Raw genomic sequence first — 16,221 nt, forward strand, 5'->3', positions numbered from 1 at the left:
TCAGCCTGATTTTTTTAGAATAAAGTAGCATTAATCATCGCCCCTAATAGCATCCTGAAAAATGACACAGCATAACCATTTTAATGGCCTTTCTTTGTCCACTTTTGGGTTGTCACTGACAAAAGAGTAACGTGAATGTGACTGTGGGTTTGAAGGGAACTACAGAGTTGTGTTGAAACAGGGTTACCCAGATGTTTGTGTACTGTATGCGAGTGAGTGCACCAGGCAGCACAAATCACAGGAGCGGTGGTGTACTGTATGTCACACCATGGAAGGGGGAGACAAATTGAACAGCTAGTCAGGTAAGAAATAAGGCACAAGGTAAACTCTACTAAATCTTAAGTATGTACTTAAATAGATGCAGAGACTGTTTCACTGTGAATGCCAAGAGGCCTGTTTCAAAGGAAGGTGACTCTGCAGGAGAAGACTCCCACAGAGCGTAAGACTGAGGCAACATATTTCTTGCTTGCATTTTCAGGTGAGGGAAACTGGATAATTGTGCCAGAGTGAAGTGAGCTGCATGCCTGATGCTAGATTCAGATATGGTTGGTTATAGATACCTTGAAGTATTTATTTTAAAACTATTAAAAAATAATGGTCCCTGTTATCCCGAATAAGTTGACTTTACTAGAAATTTGCGTGGAACCAGTCTATGGTGGAAACCCGTTGTGTTAAACCGTTTAAGTTTTTACACAAGGTGAAACTTATGAAGTCAAGTTGTATTACAGAGCAGTAAGTTGATGCAGTAGACAAATCAAGTTTACATTAGTAGTCAGTACTAAAAATCGTTAATAAACATACATTATGTTTTCTGGAGTCACGTTGTCTGAAATAAACATGTGAAGTAGGGCTGCACAATTAATCGCAATTGTATCAAAATCGCAATATGGACTAGTGCAATATCCAAATCGCAGGGGGGCGCAATATTTGTTAATGGCAAAATATGTGTCAAACCATTCTGAATGAAGTATTGTGGTCTTGCAGAGATGTCCCGGCCTACAAAATCCTATCCTACAGATTAAAGAAAAAAGTCTTTGTTTGGTACAGATCCTTGCAAAAATCACACTATAATCAATTTAATTTCTTTCCATGTTAATAATTTTCAATGAAAATGAGAATAATGATACAAAAACGATCATTTCCTCCAATATCTTGAATCATATCGCAATCGCAATATCAGTCAAAAATAATCGCAATTAGATATTTCATATCGTGCAGCCCTAATGTGAAGTCAACACATTTGGCTATTTCTCATTACTGAGAAAATAATTTGCTAACAAAAATATATATTTTTTTTTATGACAATCTAATTCCAAGAACAAGGTATGACACACATTTGTTCTGAAATAAATAGCAGAAAAAACCAGCAACTTCTAACACAGACACTTTACAATGTGCTGTAAGGCTAAGAGCCCACCTCACAGGAGATACTCTTATTTAAATCCCATCTGTGAATGCCACTTCCTGACTGCCCTGAAGCCATCAGTCCCCACCCAGGTCTCGGTCATGGTGCAACAATAAATACAGATAAACATGAACACTAAATCAACCATACAAAACTAAAACCCATGCAGAAATGCACACCCTAAACATTAATAGAACATTATTAAAACACACTTTAACTAGGACAGAAACTGTTCAAAACATATATTTTGTCCCATGAGCCTTTGCATCACAGACCAGTTAAAATGACCCCGCCCCTCCCATACAGAAACTTAACATCCTTAGTTATCTCTGCTTAATATGATCTGTGCACTGCATACTTAGGCTGATTATTACAAACAACTAATATGATTTAGTAATGAATATGGTTTTTAAGAAAACATTAAACAATAAGTAGTGACCACTACAAAATGTAATTACAACTAAATCTGGGTTTCCACTGAGCTTTTTTTCTTTTTCTCCTTTTCTTCCTTTCTGCTGCAATAAAAGCTGACTGAAACAGCAGTGAACATAGCAGGGTGCCAAGTAAGCCAACCTAACTTACTTTTAACCTCTTCTCTATGGCCAAACTATGCCATGCTTGCACAGACCATTGACAGTACTCAGTTCATTTCAAGTCATCTAATTAACATGAACAAAAGAGCACTGTACTTGTTGCAAAAGTCAATACATGGAAAAAATAAAAACAAAGACAAATATAGCCACAAGCGGCAATTTGCGGATTCAAACCCTTTTTTCAGCTTCTTAAAGCACTTCCACTTGTTACAGGTACGTTTCAATCAGATTCATACACTTCGAAATCAACCTGCAGGTCCTGGCGTCAAAGCGCCAACCTTCTGAATGTTAGGCAAATGATCTACCACCTGAGCTACTGGAGGCTTTGGAATCAGCCCAATTGCCAAAATTCAAAGCAGCAAGCAGAGTTGAGCGGGTTTGTAGCCTCACAAAGCTGAGCAAAACCACTTCAGATGGTTTAATGCTTTATAGAAAAAGTAGTGAAACGAACCACACACCTGTTTCATCACTACAATAAATTCAGCAAGTCCCGCGATTTCGCCCCCTTTATCGGATTTTAACGAAACTTGGTACATACGCCAATTTACTGCTAAGCCCGACCCTTGGTGTAATTCTTTAAATGATGGCAGCCATGTTTTTTTCACCAATCTTGCTCATTTATAATAGAAATGTGTATCTCAAGGCTCTACACCACTTTTAGTGTTGATAGAATCAAAATTGAGAAAGTTCTATTCATTTTACTGTTTTTCACAATATGCAAATTAGCCAAAACTTCCATCACTGCGGACCTCTATGGTCCAAGAGGCTTTTTTGTACAGCGCATTGAGCTGCACGTGTGAGAAATTTCAAGTCAATTGGACTTACGGCCTGGACTTTTCTTTCCAAAATCGCTTTTTTGATTGTTAATTGTACCGCCACCATGTGGCAGATTGGGCTCATATTTCTTTGGAACCGAATGCACGTCATTGGGCCAAGTTTTGTGTTTCTAGCTCATTCCAGCTCACAGGAATTTGAGCCGTGGCGGAAGACAACAAATAATACTAAATGGGGAGAAAAGCAATAGGGTTAAAACCCCCTTTGGGGTTGATGGGATTTATTTTGAGCTGGAGATTGTTTTGAAGAGGGATGGATGGGAGATGGGTGACATCAATCAAGTAGCTTTTACATTCACCACTAATGTCTGTGTTGTGAGGAGGAGAGCCAGATGTACAACCTCAACACCTTTAGAGAATAATCCATTACTGTACTTATGTGTACATTGCGTTTTGTGTCCTCTAAATATTGGTGTTATATAATTGCAATGTCAAAGTATTCACCTGGGATCTGATAATACTAAGTAGGGAGCCAAGTTGTAGTTATACAATGCATCTTTTGTTAATCCAGAACTTATATCTTCACAAGTTTAAAACACGTTTTGCAAGTTTCTCTCATTACACTGTAGCAATCCACTACAGATTTGAAAGTTGTAGGTCTTGTTTCACAGCTGTATTCTTAATTGACTCCACCATGGAGTAAATGAGGAGAAAATGAAAAGATAAATTACTCTAATGGGAGGAAATGAAGTGTGAAAAGAAACTTTCTTCCCAGTTTTTTTCTAGGGTGCAGCACATTGGTAAATTGAAATACAACAAGGATCCAGCTTCTATATAAAAAAGATTCTGCAATGATTACAGAAAATTATGTGATTTTAATACCAGGCATTTGTACAAGACATGCACTCATTCATTCCTTAGTTGGTAGAAAAAAAAACAACGTAAAAAGTGAACAGCAAAGAATGCACACATGAAGACAAAATGGGGATGAGTGGCATGAGAATGGCATGAGAAATGAAAATTGATTCAGCTAGCAAAATGATAGATTATAAAATAAATAATTGCCAATTACACCACATTCAACCCTTAAGCCTCAACCATACAGTTCAGATTTGTTTAAGGTTGGCCCATTTAGCCCCTGCAGCTTTAGTGCTTTACAGTAGATTTCATGCAAATAGCGGGGCTGGGTAGCTTTGTTTTTGTTCTGCTCCAGCTTAAAGGTCAGGTCTTACGAGCTTCCTAGCACCATTAAGACACAGTTTGTTTAAAGCCTGTCTGAAGGACAATGCTCAATGAACCGGAACACAGACAGGCCGTGATAAATGAAAGGGAAAAGTTATGGTTCCGCTCAATGAAGTCAAAGGGCAGATGGAGGATAAGAGTGTGTCTCATTTCAATATGCTGTTATCGTCACGACTCAAAAAACAGACAGTAAAAGAAATATGTGAGGCTCAGAAATTGTAATCTCTGCACAGTCATGGATGCACTATTCTGATTTTAGACTAGAAATCACCGTCGGATTTGTGACTTTTTTTTTTTTTTTTAAAGGCTTATTCTTTCAGCCAGTGCTCACTTAATTTCATTTTCTTCCTGCTACCTTTCTTTTTTATTATTTATTTCCAGCTCCATGCACTTGTCACACCAACAAACCAAATTAAATTATCAATTCATAAACTTAACTAATGGAATCATTTATCAGTTTCACCCCATTATTTCCTATTGTCTTTCCTTATGGCTGCATGCAAACAAGTATAGAATCTGCACATGCTGCAGGAATTGCACCAAATGCCCCTACGAGGAAATGTTCACCTTATGTTAGAATGAATTAATGAGCTCTAAGCTCCACTGAGGACCCTAAAAGGAGTCATGTAGAGTGATATGAAGGCCTCGTATCTGAGCCCAGCGGAAGCTGCTTATTGATTTTCTTGTCTAGTGTCTCTCTGTAATAATAAGGAAATAAAGCCCCTGGATATAAGAAGATTGATGTTGATCAGCAGCCTGCCTCAAGTGTGGCTTGTCCCATCTTATTAGTGCTCTCTTCATGCACTGGAGTGTTCACTGATGACTCCATTGATATGCAACTGAAGAGAGAGGCAAGATGTGTTGCCATCTTGAGGAGGATTACCCTATGATTGCTCACTCTGTTATCTAAGTCAGTGTCGACGGAGAGGTTGCCATGGATCCACGTGATATCATGGCAAAGCATGAGCTTGTATCTCCACTCACACATAATCAGGATGGCCGGACACTTTTTTATTATAATCTAGTTAGTAGAGATGAGACAAAGAACTGCAAACATGCTTTATCATTTCATAAGTCTTCTGCAAACCACATTTGCCTTCTCTGATGCTTTCATTATGTAGAGAAAAACAAATGAGCAGCCACGTTCAGTTAAGTCCAGATCATTATTTTTGCTGCAAGACAGCATGAAAACACAAGAACTTGACACAAGACAATTGTATATTAAAAGCAAGAAAAGGTTTGAAAAAGAAAATGGTAAACTGTGTGAGCAATGTATTAGTGACATAACATCCTCTTCATTTTCATACTTTATCCAGCAAGACAACCTTTAAAGATTTGGAGTAGGACTACACACACACGCATACGCACACACACACAGAGACACACACACACACACACACACACACACACACACACACATATATATATATATATATATATATATATATATATATATATATATATATATATATATATATATATATATAAACATGAATTTAACCCAGCAAAGGATAAGAATATGCCAAAAAAAGTAAGAACTGTGTATTCATTTTCACAGCAACTCAACTCACTTGACCTCAGGACATTGACTAGTTTTACTGAACCATTGGTACATGCTTGCTTTGAGAAATTCATACTGTCAAGTCAGATTTATCTGCATCAGTAACTAGAAACGTATCTCGTAATAATGGCTGCATATTTGACTTCAGTTTTCAGGGTTGGTGTGACATTACACAGCTGGATGTGATGGTGCATAAGGACACAATCAATTTCTTTAGAAACAGGTAGAAGTTTTCCACACTCTTAGGACCCCTATCTTCCTCTGAGACCCTGACATGTCCTACATGGGCTTTACTAAATGTGCATACAGAGAAACATTTCACTAAGTACATTTCCCCAAAGACAATAAATGGTATTTTAATGTATTTGTGACACTGCTCAGAATAAAATAACAGTAATCTCATTCTGTCACGGTAATTACCACCTTTAATTTATGAATTAGCTCAACAGTAATTAACCAGCTTCAGTGTGGTGTGGTGTGGTGTAATGCAGTTACACGCATAACCTCTCAAGTGTGCAGCATGGCATCTACTTTTAGCTGTTGGATCTACTGCAGTAAATCAAGTTTAGTTGAGATATATTAAATTTCACATCAGCTCCTACGTATGGCTGCTGCTACGGCTGCTGTCACTTGCACTCTATACCCTATAGCAGAACATTTTGACAACTTGTGGTACTGTATAATACACAACACAACTGTCACACATGTTAGCATCTATCATCTCTTTGTGATTGTATTCATTGCCTGTGACGATGCAACTTGCTGCTGTTTGAATGGTTAAATATGATAGCATGACACCCATTCTTTGGACCTGACAGCGACCATCAAGATCACTTTGTTCTGACAGTAGCCTGGTTATGCCAGCATATTACATCTATATCTGATTCCGGAGTCCTTCAAGCACAATAAATTGAAATTGGCTGGCAGGAGTGTGTGATTTTCTAACGGTGGATGGAATCACGTGAGAACAGGACCTGCCTGTGTTTCTATATAAAGAAACAGGGTCTGGCAAAGGTTGTAATTTTTGTCAATTTGACAGTAATACACGGTTGTATTACATGTCAAATGAACATCATTTCAGTGTTTGCATCTCATTAAAGCTTGTTGTTAAACAAATGTTTGTTGACGACATGAAAATAGCTGTTCTACGAAAGCCTATTTTCTCTTGCTACTGTATGTGGGCTTGTAGTCTTAATTGTTACGATGTCCTTGTGCTTATGTTTGTGTAAATATGAAATTTCACAATATAGTCTTCATTTCATCTTTCATCTGTCTGGATTTTCAGCAGCTCATATGCTCAGTAAGGCATGTCACATAATTTACAGAAAAGATTAGCAATCAGTGACATATGTGTTTAAATTAAACTAGTTTCCTGTTTTGCATTTATTGATTTACATTACATTAATACTCAGCAATTTGCATTTAAAATTCAGTTTTTAGCTCTTTCTGTGAAACCTCAACTGTAAACATCCAATTAAGGTTGAGAAATGAGACAGGTTTGGTAGCAGTACTCACTCCTCTAATCACCAGGGTGAGGTCTCCAACCTGTACACATTGATCCTGTATTGATCTGTGTATGAGAAACTTTGGTTAAACCCAGTTCTTCATTCTCACTCTCCACTTTCACTCGATATTCTGACTGAAGGGCAGCAACTCCTTGGTCAACAGCTGACCAACACAGATAGAGACAAATACAAGAAATAAAGAGACATGTCTCAGTTGCACTTCGGTGCAGCAATAACAATAATGTAAAAAAGCATAATTCCCCAGCTTTACCTTAAACTATGTTAGAGATTCCTCTACACTTTGCAATTATGAGGAGGAAGGGGGACAGCCTTATAAACTTCAATCATTCATGAAGACCTCCTCCCCTTACACTCTTTATTCTCGCTGGTTGTGAGACATGTCAAATATGCTTAGTGTGCCTTTATAGTGCAGCTTTCGCAGCTCTTGTTGTGACAGAATAAGGCTACAAGGAAATGTTTCTCCTCCATCTTAGAACATCAAAAGATCTTTGAATTGCTTCTGTCACCAAGAAAGATAATGTGGCGTTGTCGCGTCTGCCAGTATAATGTAAAACCATGTGTCAATTTTGTCAGCCTGGGAGAAGCTTTGTAACAAAATTGTTTACTCTTCCTTGTGAATAGCCCGATCAAACTTTTATTAGCGTGCTAGATGGTGGTAAAACAACTCTGCATCAGCGAAATGTTACAGTGGCTTACAGCTACTTTTGAAGTTTTACAAGCAAAGCAGAGCTTCTCCTGTGGCACAGTTCATTTTCACATTAATTCAGTCAGCAATTCTCATTTAAAACCTAAATGCATGTTTCCTGTTATGGGAATCCTTATATAATAAATAAAGACAAAGTCAGTTTTCCAGGGTGAACGTTTTCCTCCTGGCAAGCAGCTGTTTCATATGCAGGAAAATCAAGTACTGCTTGTAATCAATACACCCAAAATGAGCCAGTCAATTGTAGAATATGCAAGCAATTTTAATCAGATGTTAAGAACTAATCACATGGGAATTGAACAAGTATAGACTGACTGTGAAACTCATCACAAAACAGATTTTTCTGGAAATTGGATATTAAATTTCAAGGCACAACCATTTATAATGTCAAACAAATTTTGCCTTGAAAAGCATTTGAGAATATTGTTTCACCCATGACATGCTTCTGTATTTTACTTGAAATGTATTGTGTACACAAACATTGTATCACCATTCACCTGACATTTAAAGACCATTTTAAAATGAATCTTACATCTGTTATGACATCCAGCCTTTATCCTCTTGGACGGCTGTAGTTAATAGATTCACCATGACGATATCTCACTCTTTTGCTGCCTGTGTCAAAAACATCCTTTCATCTCCAAGCATGAAAAGTGTGCTGGCAGCTTTTCTGCCTCATTAAGACAAACGAATGCAAGCTAATTAAAGTGTCAAAGCTGATGGCATTGTTTCATGTACACATAAGAGGATTATATGAACTCCCTCAGTGTTTTTGATATTTATCTTACTTATTTACACAGTACAAAAAACACATACAATTGTTTGATGTTTGGATGAAATTAGATGGAAAGAAAATAAGATGGAGATTACATTGATTCCAAAATAAAAGCAAGAATTCAAATTCAGTTGTAGTGTTTTTAGTCAGCTCATCTTACTATCCTAAAAAGATGGTGATTGCCATAGATGTTTTCATTTTATGTCCAGGTCTGTATTCCTACCTCTATTTCAACAAGATAGAAACAAATTCTGCCAACACACACCTTAAAACAGCACTAGAATTTTAAACCCTGAACTCTTTACACATAAAGGTTTGTAAATGAGGGAAAACAATCTGTTTTGTTATTTGAGTAAGTATAACTAGCAGCCGGCCTGGAGAACAGTTGATCATTTCAGGATAGCTGTCCTGTCAATGCCACTAAAGAAAGACTTTGTCTTTGCTAATGTTTACACTGTCTGGAGGAGTTGCAGTGTTGGGAACCATCCTTTCATTAAATTTTGCCCAAACAACTGATGTGAGGAAAATGTAGCAGTTAATGGGGTAAATATGGCACTTTTGGACTCACTGTGCAATCATTTTGGCGACAAAAAAAAGGGAAAAAATGTACACTGCATGAACTGATTGGCCTGTCTTTCTTCTTGAGCTGTTAAAAGATATATTGATGTTGAAACTGGCATAGAGGGAAGTAGATAATGAGTTTTACATTGGGCTGTACTGTTCCTTTAAATTTGGTTGGTCACTCTTTATAGTGAGAGAGCTAAAGCAAATTTGTTTGTGCCTCTTTCACACACTAACCCTAACCCTAACAGTGATTAAAGCTGATAAGACAGGTGTGACATAGACAGGTGTAGCTAACATGCGGCTTTAATCCTTCCATTCTTTATTTTATTCCATTCTTTTCAGTTTTGTGTTGCTTACCTCCCACCAGTTGTAGTAGTTTATTATTTTTGAAAGTTATGTTTTGATCAATTATTAAATACATGCATGTCTGTGGTTGTGGATTATTTTTGTTGCTAAACTCAAACTGTGTTTCTATGTTTAGTTAAAACTGAAGCTCAGTCATTGACAAAATGGCAAAATCCCTGGCCTGCAGAGAACATCTTTTGTTTTTTACACTGTAAAAGTGTATGTTTGTGGTTTACTGACTATTCCTAGTTTGAATGTTCATCCTGTGGAACTTCTAACAATTCCTGCACAGTGTGTGTGTGTGTGTGTGTGTGTGTGTGTGTGTGTGTGTGTGTGTGTGTGTGTGTGTGTGTGTGTGTGTGTGTGTGTGTGTGTGTGTGTGTGTGTGTGTGTGTGTGTGTGTGTGTGTGTGTGTGTGTGCGTGTGTGTGTGTGCGTGTGTGTGCGTGTGTGTGCGTGTGTGTGTGTGTGTGTGTGTGAGGTCGAAAAAACAGAGCGAAATAAAAATATTAGCCTCAGAAAAATATGTGCTTTTAAACCTTTTTATCTGACAAGTAGCTATAGTTTTTCTGCCTAGTGTTTTTCCGCTCTGAAATTTTACTGCCTGCGGAGTGGGATTGTGGAATTTGTCTTTGATAATAAACTGGCTTTCTGCAAGGTGCTACTCAACACTGTCAGTATAAATCAGCCGCATCTTAAAATGTTAAAAACATTTTTTATTCATGTTAGTTTAATGAAATGTATAGTATGGCATGTCAATCAATGAAAGGAAATATCAGATTTTAACACTGAAGATACATCTGAAAACAAACTGTTTTCTTACACAGCACACTCTGCTATTATACTATGCATACTGTTACTGTTACCTACAAATGTCAACCTATTAGACAATGTTTTTTGAAGCTTCTATAATGGATGGTATAAGGGATTATACTTACTTTGCCACACACACACACAGAGACACACACACACACACACACACACACACACACACACACACACACACACACACACACACACACACACACAGAACTGATTTAAATAGCAAATAACAAAATATGTGTGGAAGAATTCTACAATAGGACAGCCTCTCACTTAAGCATAATTTTGGTAAATTATAGGCTGACACAGTCTTGATGATTTTATAATGAAATTGTCAAAAAACAAAAGGTGTACTGCTCTTGTGCACTGTATGTTGCTTTTGTAACTTACTGGTCTGTGACATTTTTCTTTTTCTTTTTACTCTTAGCTCCAAAGGAAAGCAATGGCATCAGTAGGGGAACACCAGACCCTGCCAGGGACTCGTCAACACAGGACACAGAGAGCGAAGTGCACTCTGTCACCACTGTCTCACCAATGAACATCCCCAACCACCGGCCTGTCCTCGAGGGCCTGCGGCTTCATGAACACCTACTTACAAGAGATTTCCAGGGGGACCAGCACTTTTTTAGGAGCGATGGTTCTGTGGCTGCATATTCCACCATGCCAGGCTCCATGTCTGCCTCAGATGCAGGAGACCCTGTAACTCAGCTGGTGCCCCATGAAGATGCCCCACCTTTCTCAGACATTGCCACTACTGCCACTGAGGCTGCAACCTCCCCACTGACCACATTTACTCCCACAACACCAAGGCCACCCATGTCTCTCCCTCAAAAGAAGTCCTCTAAGACAAGGGGCGCTGACAAGGTAGAGCCAACAACAGACTCCCTCACCACTCAAGTGACACCAAATAATATAGGTTCAATCAGTGAAAACCCAGTGGCTTCCTTATCATTGCAGAGAAGTCGGCCTCAAAGTTGGAGTCCTTCTCCTGTAGAGGCCACACTTGCACCCTCCTCAATGAAGATGGACAAAGGGGAGGCTAGGGAGACTGCACTGAAAAACAAAACCAGCCCTGGTTATCCACTCCCCAACCTAACTTCCCGAGAAGAAGGTACCACCACCACGTCCACAACCATTATCACCACCATCACCACCATGCAAACAGCAGGTAGGCATGTTTTCTCTGACTTTCAAAGATATACTGAGCTGAGCTGACTTTGTGAAATAAATAGCAGCAGCATCCAAATAACTTTTGCCCCTATGGAAATTAAAAATTGAGAGAACCTTCCCCCTAAGATTAAACACATCCATCCCAGAGGACAAGAGAATAAAGCATCAGGTCATCAACATCACTGCTGTTCATTTCGCATGCTGCACAGTATTCATCTCTCCACCAGGGATAACAGAGTCGCTCATGTGTCAGAAACAATCGGATTTTTCCTGATGTGTCCTGACTGTCCTTTCCACTGGCCACAGAGGGCTGACGGCCCAGATGAGCAGTGTCGGAGAGGAGATCTGCAGAGATAGTTAGAGGGTTACGGGGCCATGGTGACACAGGTGGGCTGTCAGAAAGATCAGTGGTCTGGGAAAAAGGGAATAACTTGTCTTTTCACTGTCTCCCACAGAGCCATGCAGCCTGAATTTCACTGACCCTGAGGGTAACATCGAAATCCTGCAGCAACTTGACTCTGGAGTGGAGTGTAACTATCTGGTTACGGTCTACCTGGGATATGGCATTGAGGTTCAGGTCAGAACTGGCTCTCTATGTTTCTATAAATAGATCTATATGGCTATTGACATATTCCAGAAAGTCAGTATCCCTTAGATATTTCCTATTCATTCTCCAGATCCTGTGAGACGTTATGTTTTCTTTAGGTGACAACACACATGTCACTATAGCATGATCAGATATTACAATATCATTGATTTTACTCGTTACAACTCTATCTAATTCACTCCCTGAAATAAACAAATAATCAATTTGACTATAGCTATTCTGCGCATGTGAAAAATATGTATACTCTGTTATATTAGGATGTAAGGTCCTCCATACATCCTGAAGGTCATTAGTAAATAAGAAATTGAGGAGTTTATTTGGTGGACTTACCTTTCTGGTTGTTGTTGAGCTGTCCTTTGAACTAAAAATATTATTCAAATCTCCCCCAAATATAATGACCCCTGTTGGTGCACTGTCTAAGACTGTCTGTATCTTGCTTATAAAAGACATATCAGATATAGGAGGTTTATAGACATTTATAAGAGTAAAACATTCTCCAAACAATTCACACCTAACTACTACAGTACCTGCCATATTTATCTGGATGTTGTGAAAGTAGTTTAAAAGATAACCTTTTATTTATTAAAATGCCCACCCCTCTGCTCCTAGATGTAAGTGTTGCTTCAAAGGCTTCTCCTACCCATTGTCTCTTAAGGTACTCTATCTGTCCTGTTTTAAAATGAAGCTCCTATGTGATCCACTAGGCGATTTGAGGGGGGATGAGATCCCCTTGTTAGCAAAATGATCAAAATGCATGCCCCTTGTAAACCTGCTATCCTCCCTCTCCATCCACCAGTAGCAGAGAGAATGCAGGGACAGAGGGATTGTTTAGTCTAGTCTGCCTGACTCATTGATCCTTTATCTGACTGAGGTCTGTGCAAGTTACAATCTATGGCCTGACCATGGCTCTGAAATATCAGTAACCTAACTGTGTATTGATAATCCATGACGCTGTCCACGGTGCTGAAGTAGCAGACTGTTGTTGTTGCTGTTTGTAAAAAATACAGAACCAAAGGAGTCGTTCATGTGGCAGTTCGCCAGTTCCCCCTGTTAAAAAAATGTACAAATCACCTACTAATGTTGTCCCTTATTTGCAATTTTTAAACTTATATGCAACTTCTGATAAACTCGTAAATTTGAAATTGCATCTTTAATTCAAATAAAAATAATAATAATTAATAGATTTGTTTGGGCACTATATACACAACCTTGCCATTTTCAGTTCCTATTTACACATCCAGCAGACACAAAGCAACATTTGCGGTCTGGCCACCAGACCAATGTAAGTTACACCAATAGTTACACTACTTTTAGCTCCCATCAACTCATAAGGAATAATCTGGCACTTGCTCCATTATGTTCACTAGCTTGTCGCTAATTTTGTTTGCCGTTTAATGCTGGGCAGTGTTTTAACTGAAAACAGCTGCCTGCATCTGCATATGATGAAAACAATGAGCTGAAAGACGCTATAAAGCTCAGTAGAGCTGAGAGGAACTGCCGTATCAGGCGACAATTGTCTAAAAGTAAAATAATACTGCAAAAATGGGTTCCATTTAACCAGTGAAGTGCATGGACATATTTTGGTTTAGTCTTAGCTGTAACAGTATTTTCTGGTCTTGTGTGGGTTGACAGAGATAGACAGGCTACAAATTGTTGGGTTGAGTGGGTGGTAGAGGCACAAGTGTAGGGGTCTGTCTGAGGTTGAAATGTTTGCTTGGTAAGTCTTTTCACAAAAAGGTTATAAAAAAATTTACTGACAGTGTGTGTATCCCCTGGCATTTGCATTTTCTCAAACGCCTCATTTACCACAGGAGACTTTAAAATGTGTGAGCTTTGTCTTGCTGCCTCTGGAGGACTAAGATAAGTATTGACAGAGTATATGTTTGAGTGTGTTTTTCTCTGAAAGCTTCCTCTGTGTAACACAAGTACATTTTGAACCACATACAGTAAGCACAGGCACACTTTCCTACACATATGCAAGCGTACACACATATGCATTTCACCACATTTGAAATGTCAGATCTCAACTTCCATTGCTTCTCCAGAAAATTCTCAAAACAGCAGGGCTAGGAAAGGACCTTATAGATATTTTATCCTCAGCTCATCTACCAGTTCTTATAAAGAAACAGGAGGGAGCCATGTGTTTCAGCACCACCATGTGAACAGATGGGGCCACAATCTCCCTCCCTCCTACAGCTAAACTGATAGTGATCTGATGGCACACTATACAGACAACTGCTGGCACAACTCAAGAGAATGATGAGCCATGCTCTCTGTTTCTGGCGACAGAAGATAGAAAGATAGAAATTAAAGTCAAGTATGTGTCATACCTTCTCATCAGCAATGTGTGAAGCTCCTCTGCCTGGAGGCTATCCAGGTCCCAATGTTTTAAAGGAATGAAGGAGATCAGAAAGCAGACTTGAGAAGGAGAAGGGTGCACAGCAAATGTTATGCAAGCAGGACAATTTTTACCTTGCATATTTAATGTTTTTCCACAGTGATGATTTTTATATATTCCAATTAAACAGTGAGAGGATTTTATTGTGAGAGTCCTACTTTTCATCATGTTTTATGTCATTTTAAAGATACTAATCCTTCATATTATAGTATCCAATAAGAAAAGAGAAATGAAACAAACTTGTTGTAGCAACTAAATTCATTGCTTCATTGCTTCATTGCTCTGATGAGCTTATTTGTCATCATCAAACAGTAATTTCTGCCATTTCTCTGGTTGGATCTTGAACAGTTTGTTGCCAGATATTTCTTTTCTGGTATTTGTTAATCACAGAAATACATGTTTTAGTATTTACTTTGATCAGCTGGGTTTTGATACCCTTTACAGTGTCGAGCATTAACACAGGGGAAAAGCTTTTGCTCCACACTTCAGAGCAGAGCAGCCATAGGAGGGACATTATGGTTGAAGTGCATGTTCTTATTTTGGCAACCAGCCTCCGTTATGGAAGGGAGTCATCATTATAGCACAGACAGAACAGCAGTTTGCAAGGGCAAAGGAAGGGAATTAGGTGGAAGAAAAACTCTGAAGGACAGATGAGGTGACTGTATAATATAATATATACACTGTATATAAATAGTTATGTTGATGTAGTGTACCTATGTTTCAGTAAAACATAACACTGCAGATACCCCTCTGATTTCCACCAGCATTCAAAACCATCACAGAGATTTGTGGGGAATAAATAAGCAAGATCAGACCTTTTCTGTGCTTATTCAATACTCCTTTCAGCATTCTGGCAGCTTCTAGGAGAGGGAGGATGAAAAATGTATCAGGAGAATTTACTGCCCTCAGCCTGACTGTTCAACACCTCTGCCACAGCTAATAGGATATAATGCATTGCCCCATATGGTGATTCTGGTCGCATTACAATTTATTTGCAGAATAATTGCACAAATATTAGGAGGCTGATGTAACACCAACTTTCAGCATGGAGATAAACCAAGAGTGTAATAAACACTGAAAATATGTATTTTTAAAAATAGTGCACACTGCACTAGCCTAGTTAAATAGTTTCAATATGTGCAGGACATTTGAACAGGTAGTGCAAACTATATTATGTTATAAGTTAATGAATGGTGATGATGTAAAATATAGATTTTTGTCTGACATTATTAGCTATTATATTAAGTTTAGCAATGATGAATAACTTTAAGCCACAGAGGGTTACTGTAATTTTTACCAATGAATTGGCCATATCTTAAGCACATCTTATTTCTATCCTCTATATCTGTCTCCTCCTCTTCGCTGCAGTCACTTTTGCAATAAGGTTTTAGAGGACAGATGGAGGTTTTCCAGAACTGGGCTGTGGCATTAAAGTGCTTAAAATCTGTGTTGGAGCTTTTTTTTATTTGATCAAATAAATCCAGTGGGTTAGCTAGCTATCAGCTCTTTCCAGGCCATCTGTCCCACTCTGATTTCTCCGTCTCCTCTGCTCACTGATCTACCTGCCTGGGTCTAAAGGAGCTACCACGTGAGGCTCTGAACAGGTTGTTCCAGCTCTATTTCATGGTGGCCACATCTCTGCACTCTTGCTAAAAATTAATGTATTGTGTGGGGAGGACTGAGAGAGGTTGATACATTTCAGGGGTTATGAGCCCAGACATTGCCAATTTCTCCCACT

The 16,221-nt window shown here is 38.7% G+C and overlaps 1 protein-coding gene across 1 annotated transcript in view; it reads left to right on the plus strand.

Annotated features, from left to right (window-relative positions):
• The window catches only part of LOC144527675 (seizure protein 6 homolog), an 88,333-nt gene that overhangs the window by 36,855 nt on the left and 35,257 nt on the right, over positions 1 to 16,221 (plus strand). The window contains exons 2-3 of the mRNA XM_078265883.1: positions 10,736 to 11,476; positions 11,934 to 12,055. Coding sequence (XP_078122009.1) covers positions 10,736 to 11,476; positions 11,934 to 12,055 — 863 coding nt within the window. The remainder of the gene's footprint in view (positions 1 to 10,735; positions 11,477 to 11,933; positions 12,056 to 16,221) is intronic.

Source organism: Sander vitreus, chromosome 13, assembly GCF_031162955.1.
Source record: "Sander vitreus isolate 19-12246 chromosome 13, sanVit1, whole genome shotgun sequence".
In the NCBI taxonomy this organism is placed as follows: Eukaryota; Metazoa; Chordata; class Actinopteri; order Perciformes; family Percidae; genus Sander; species Sander vitreus.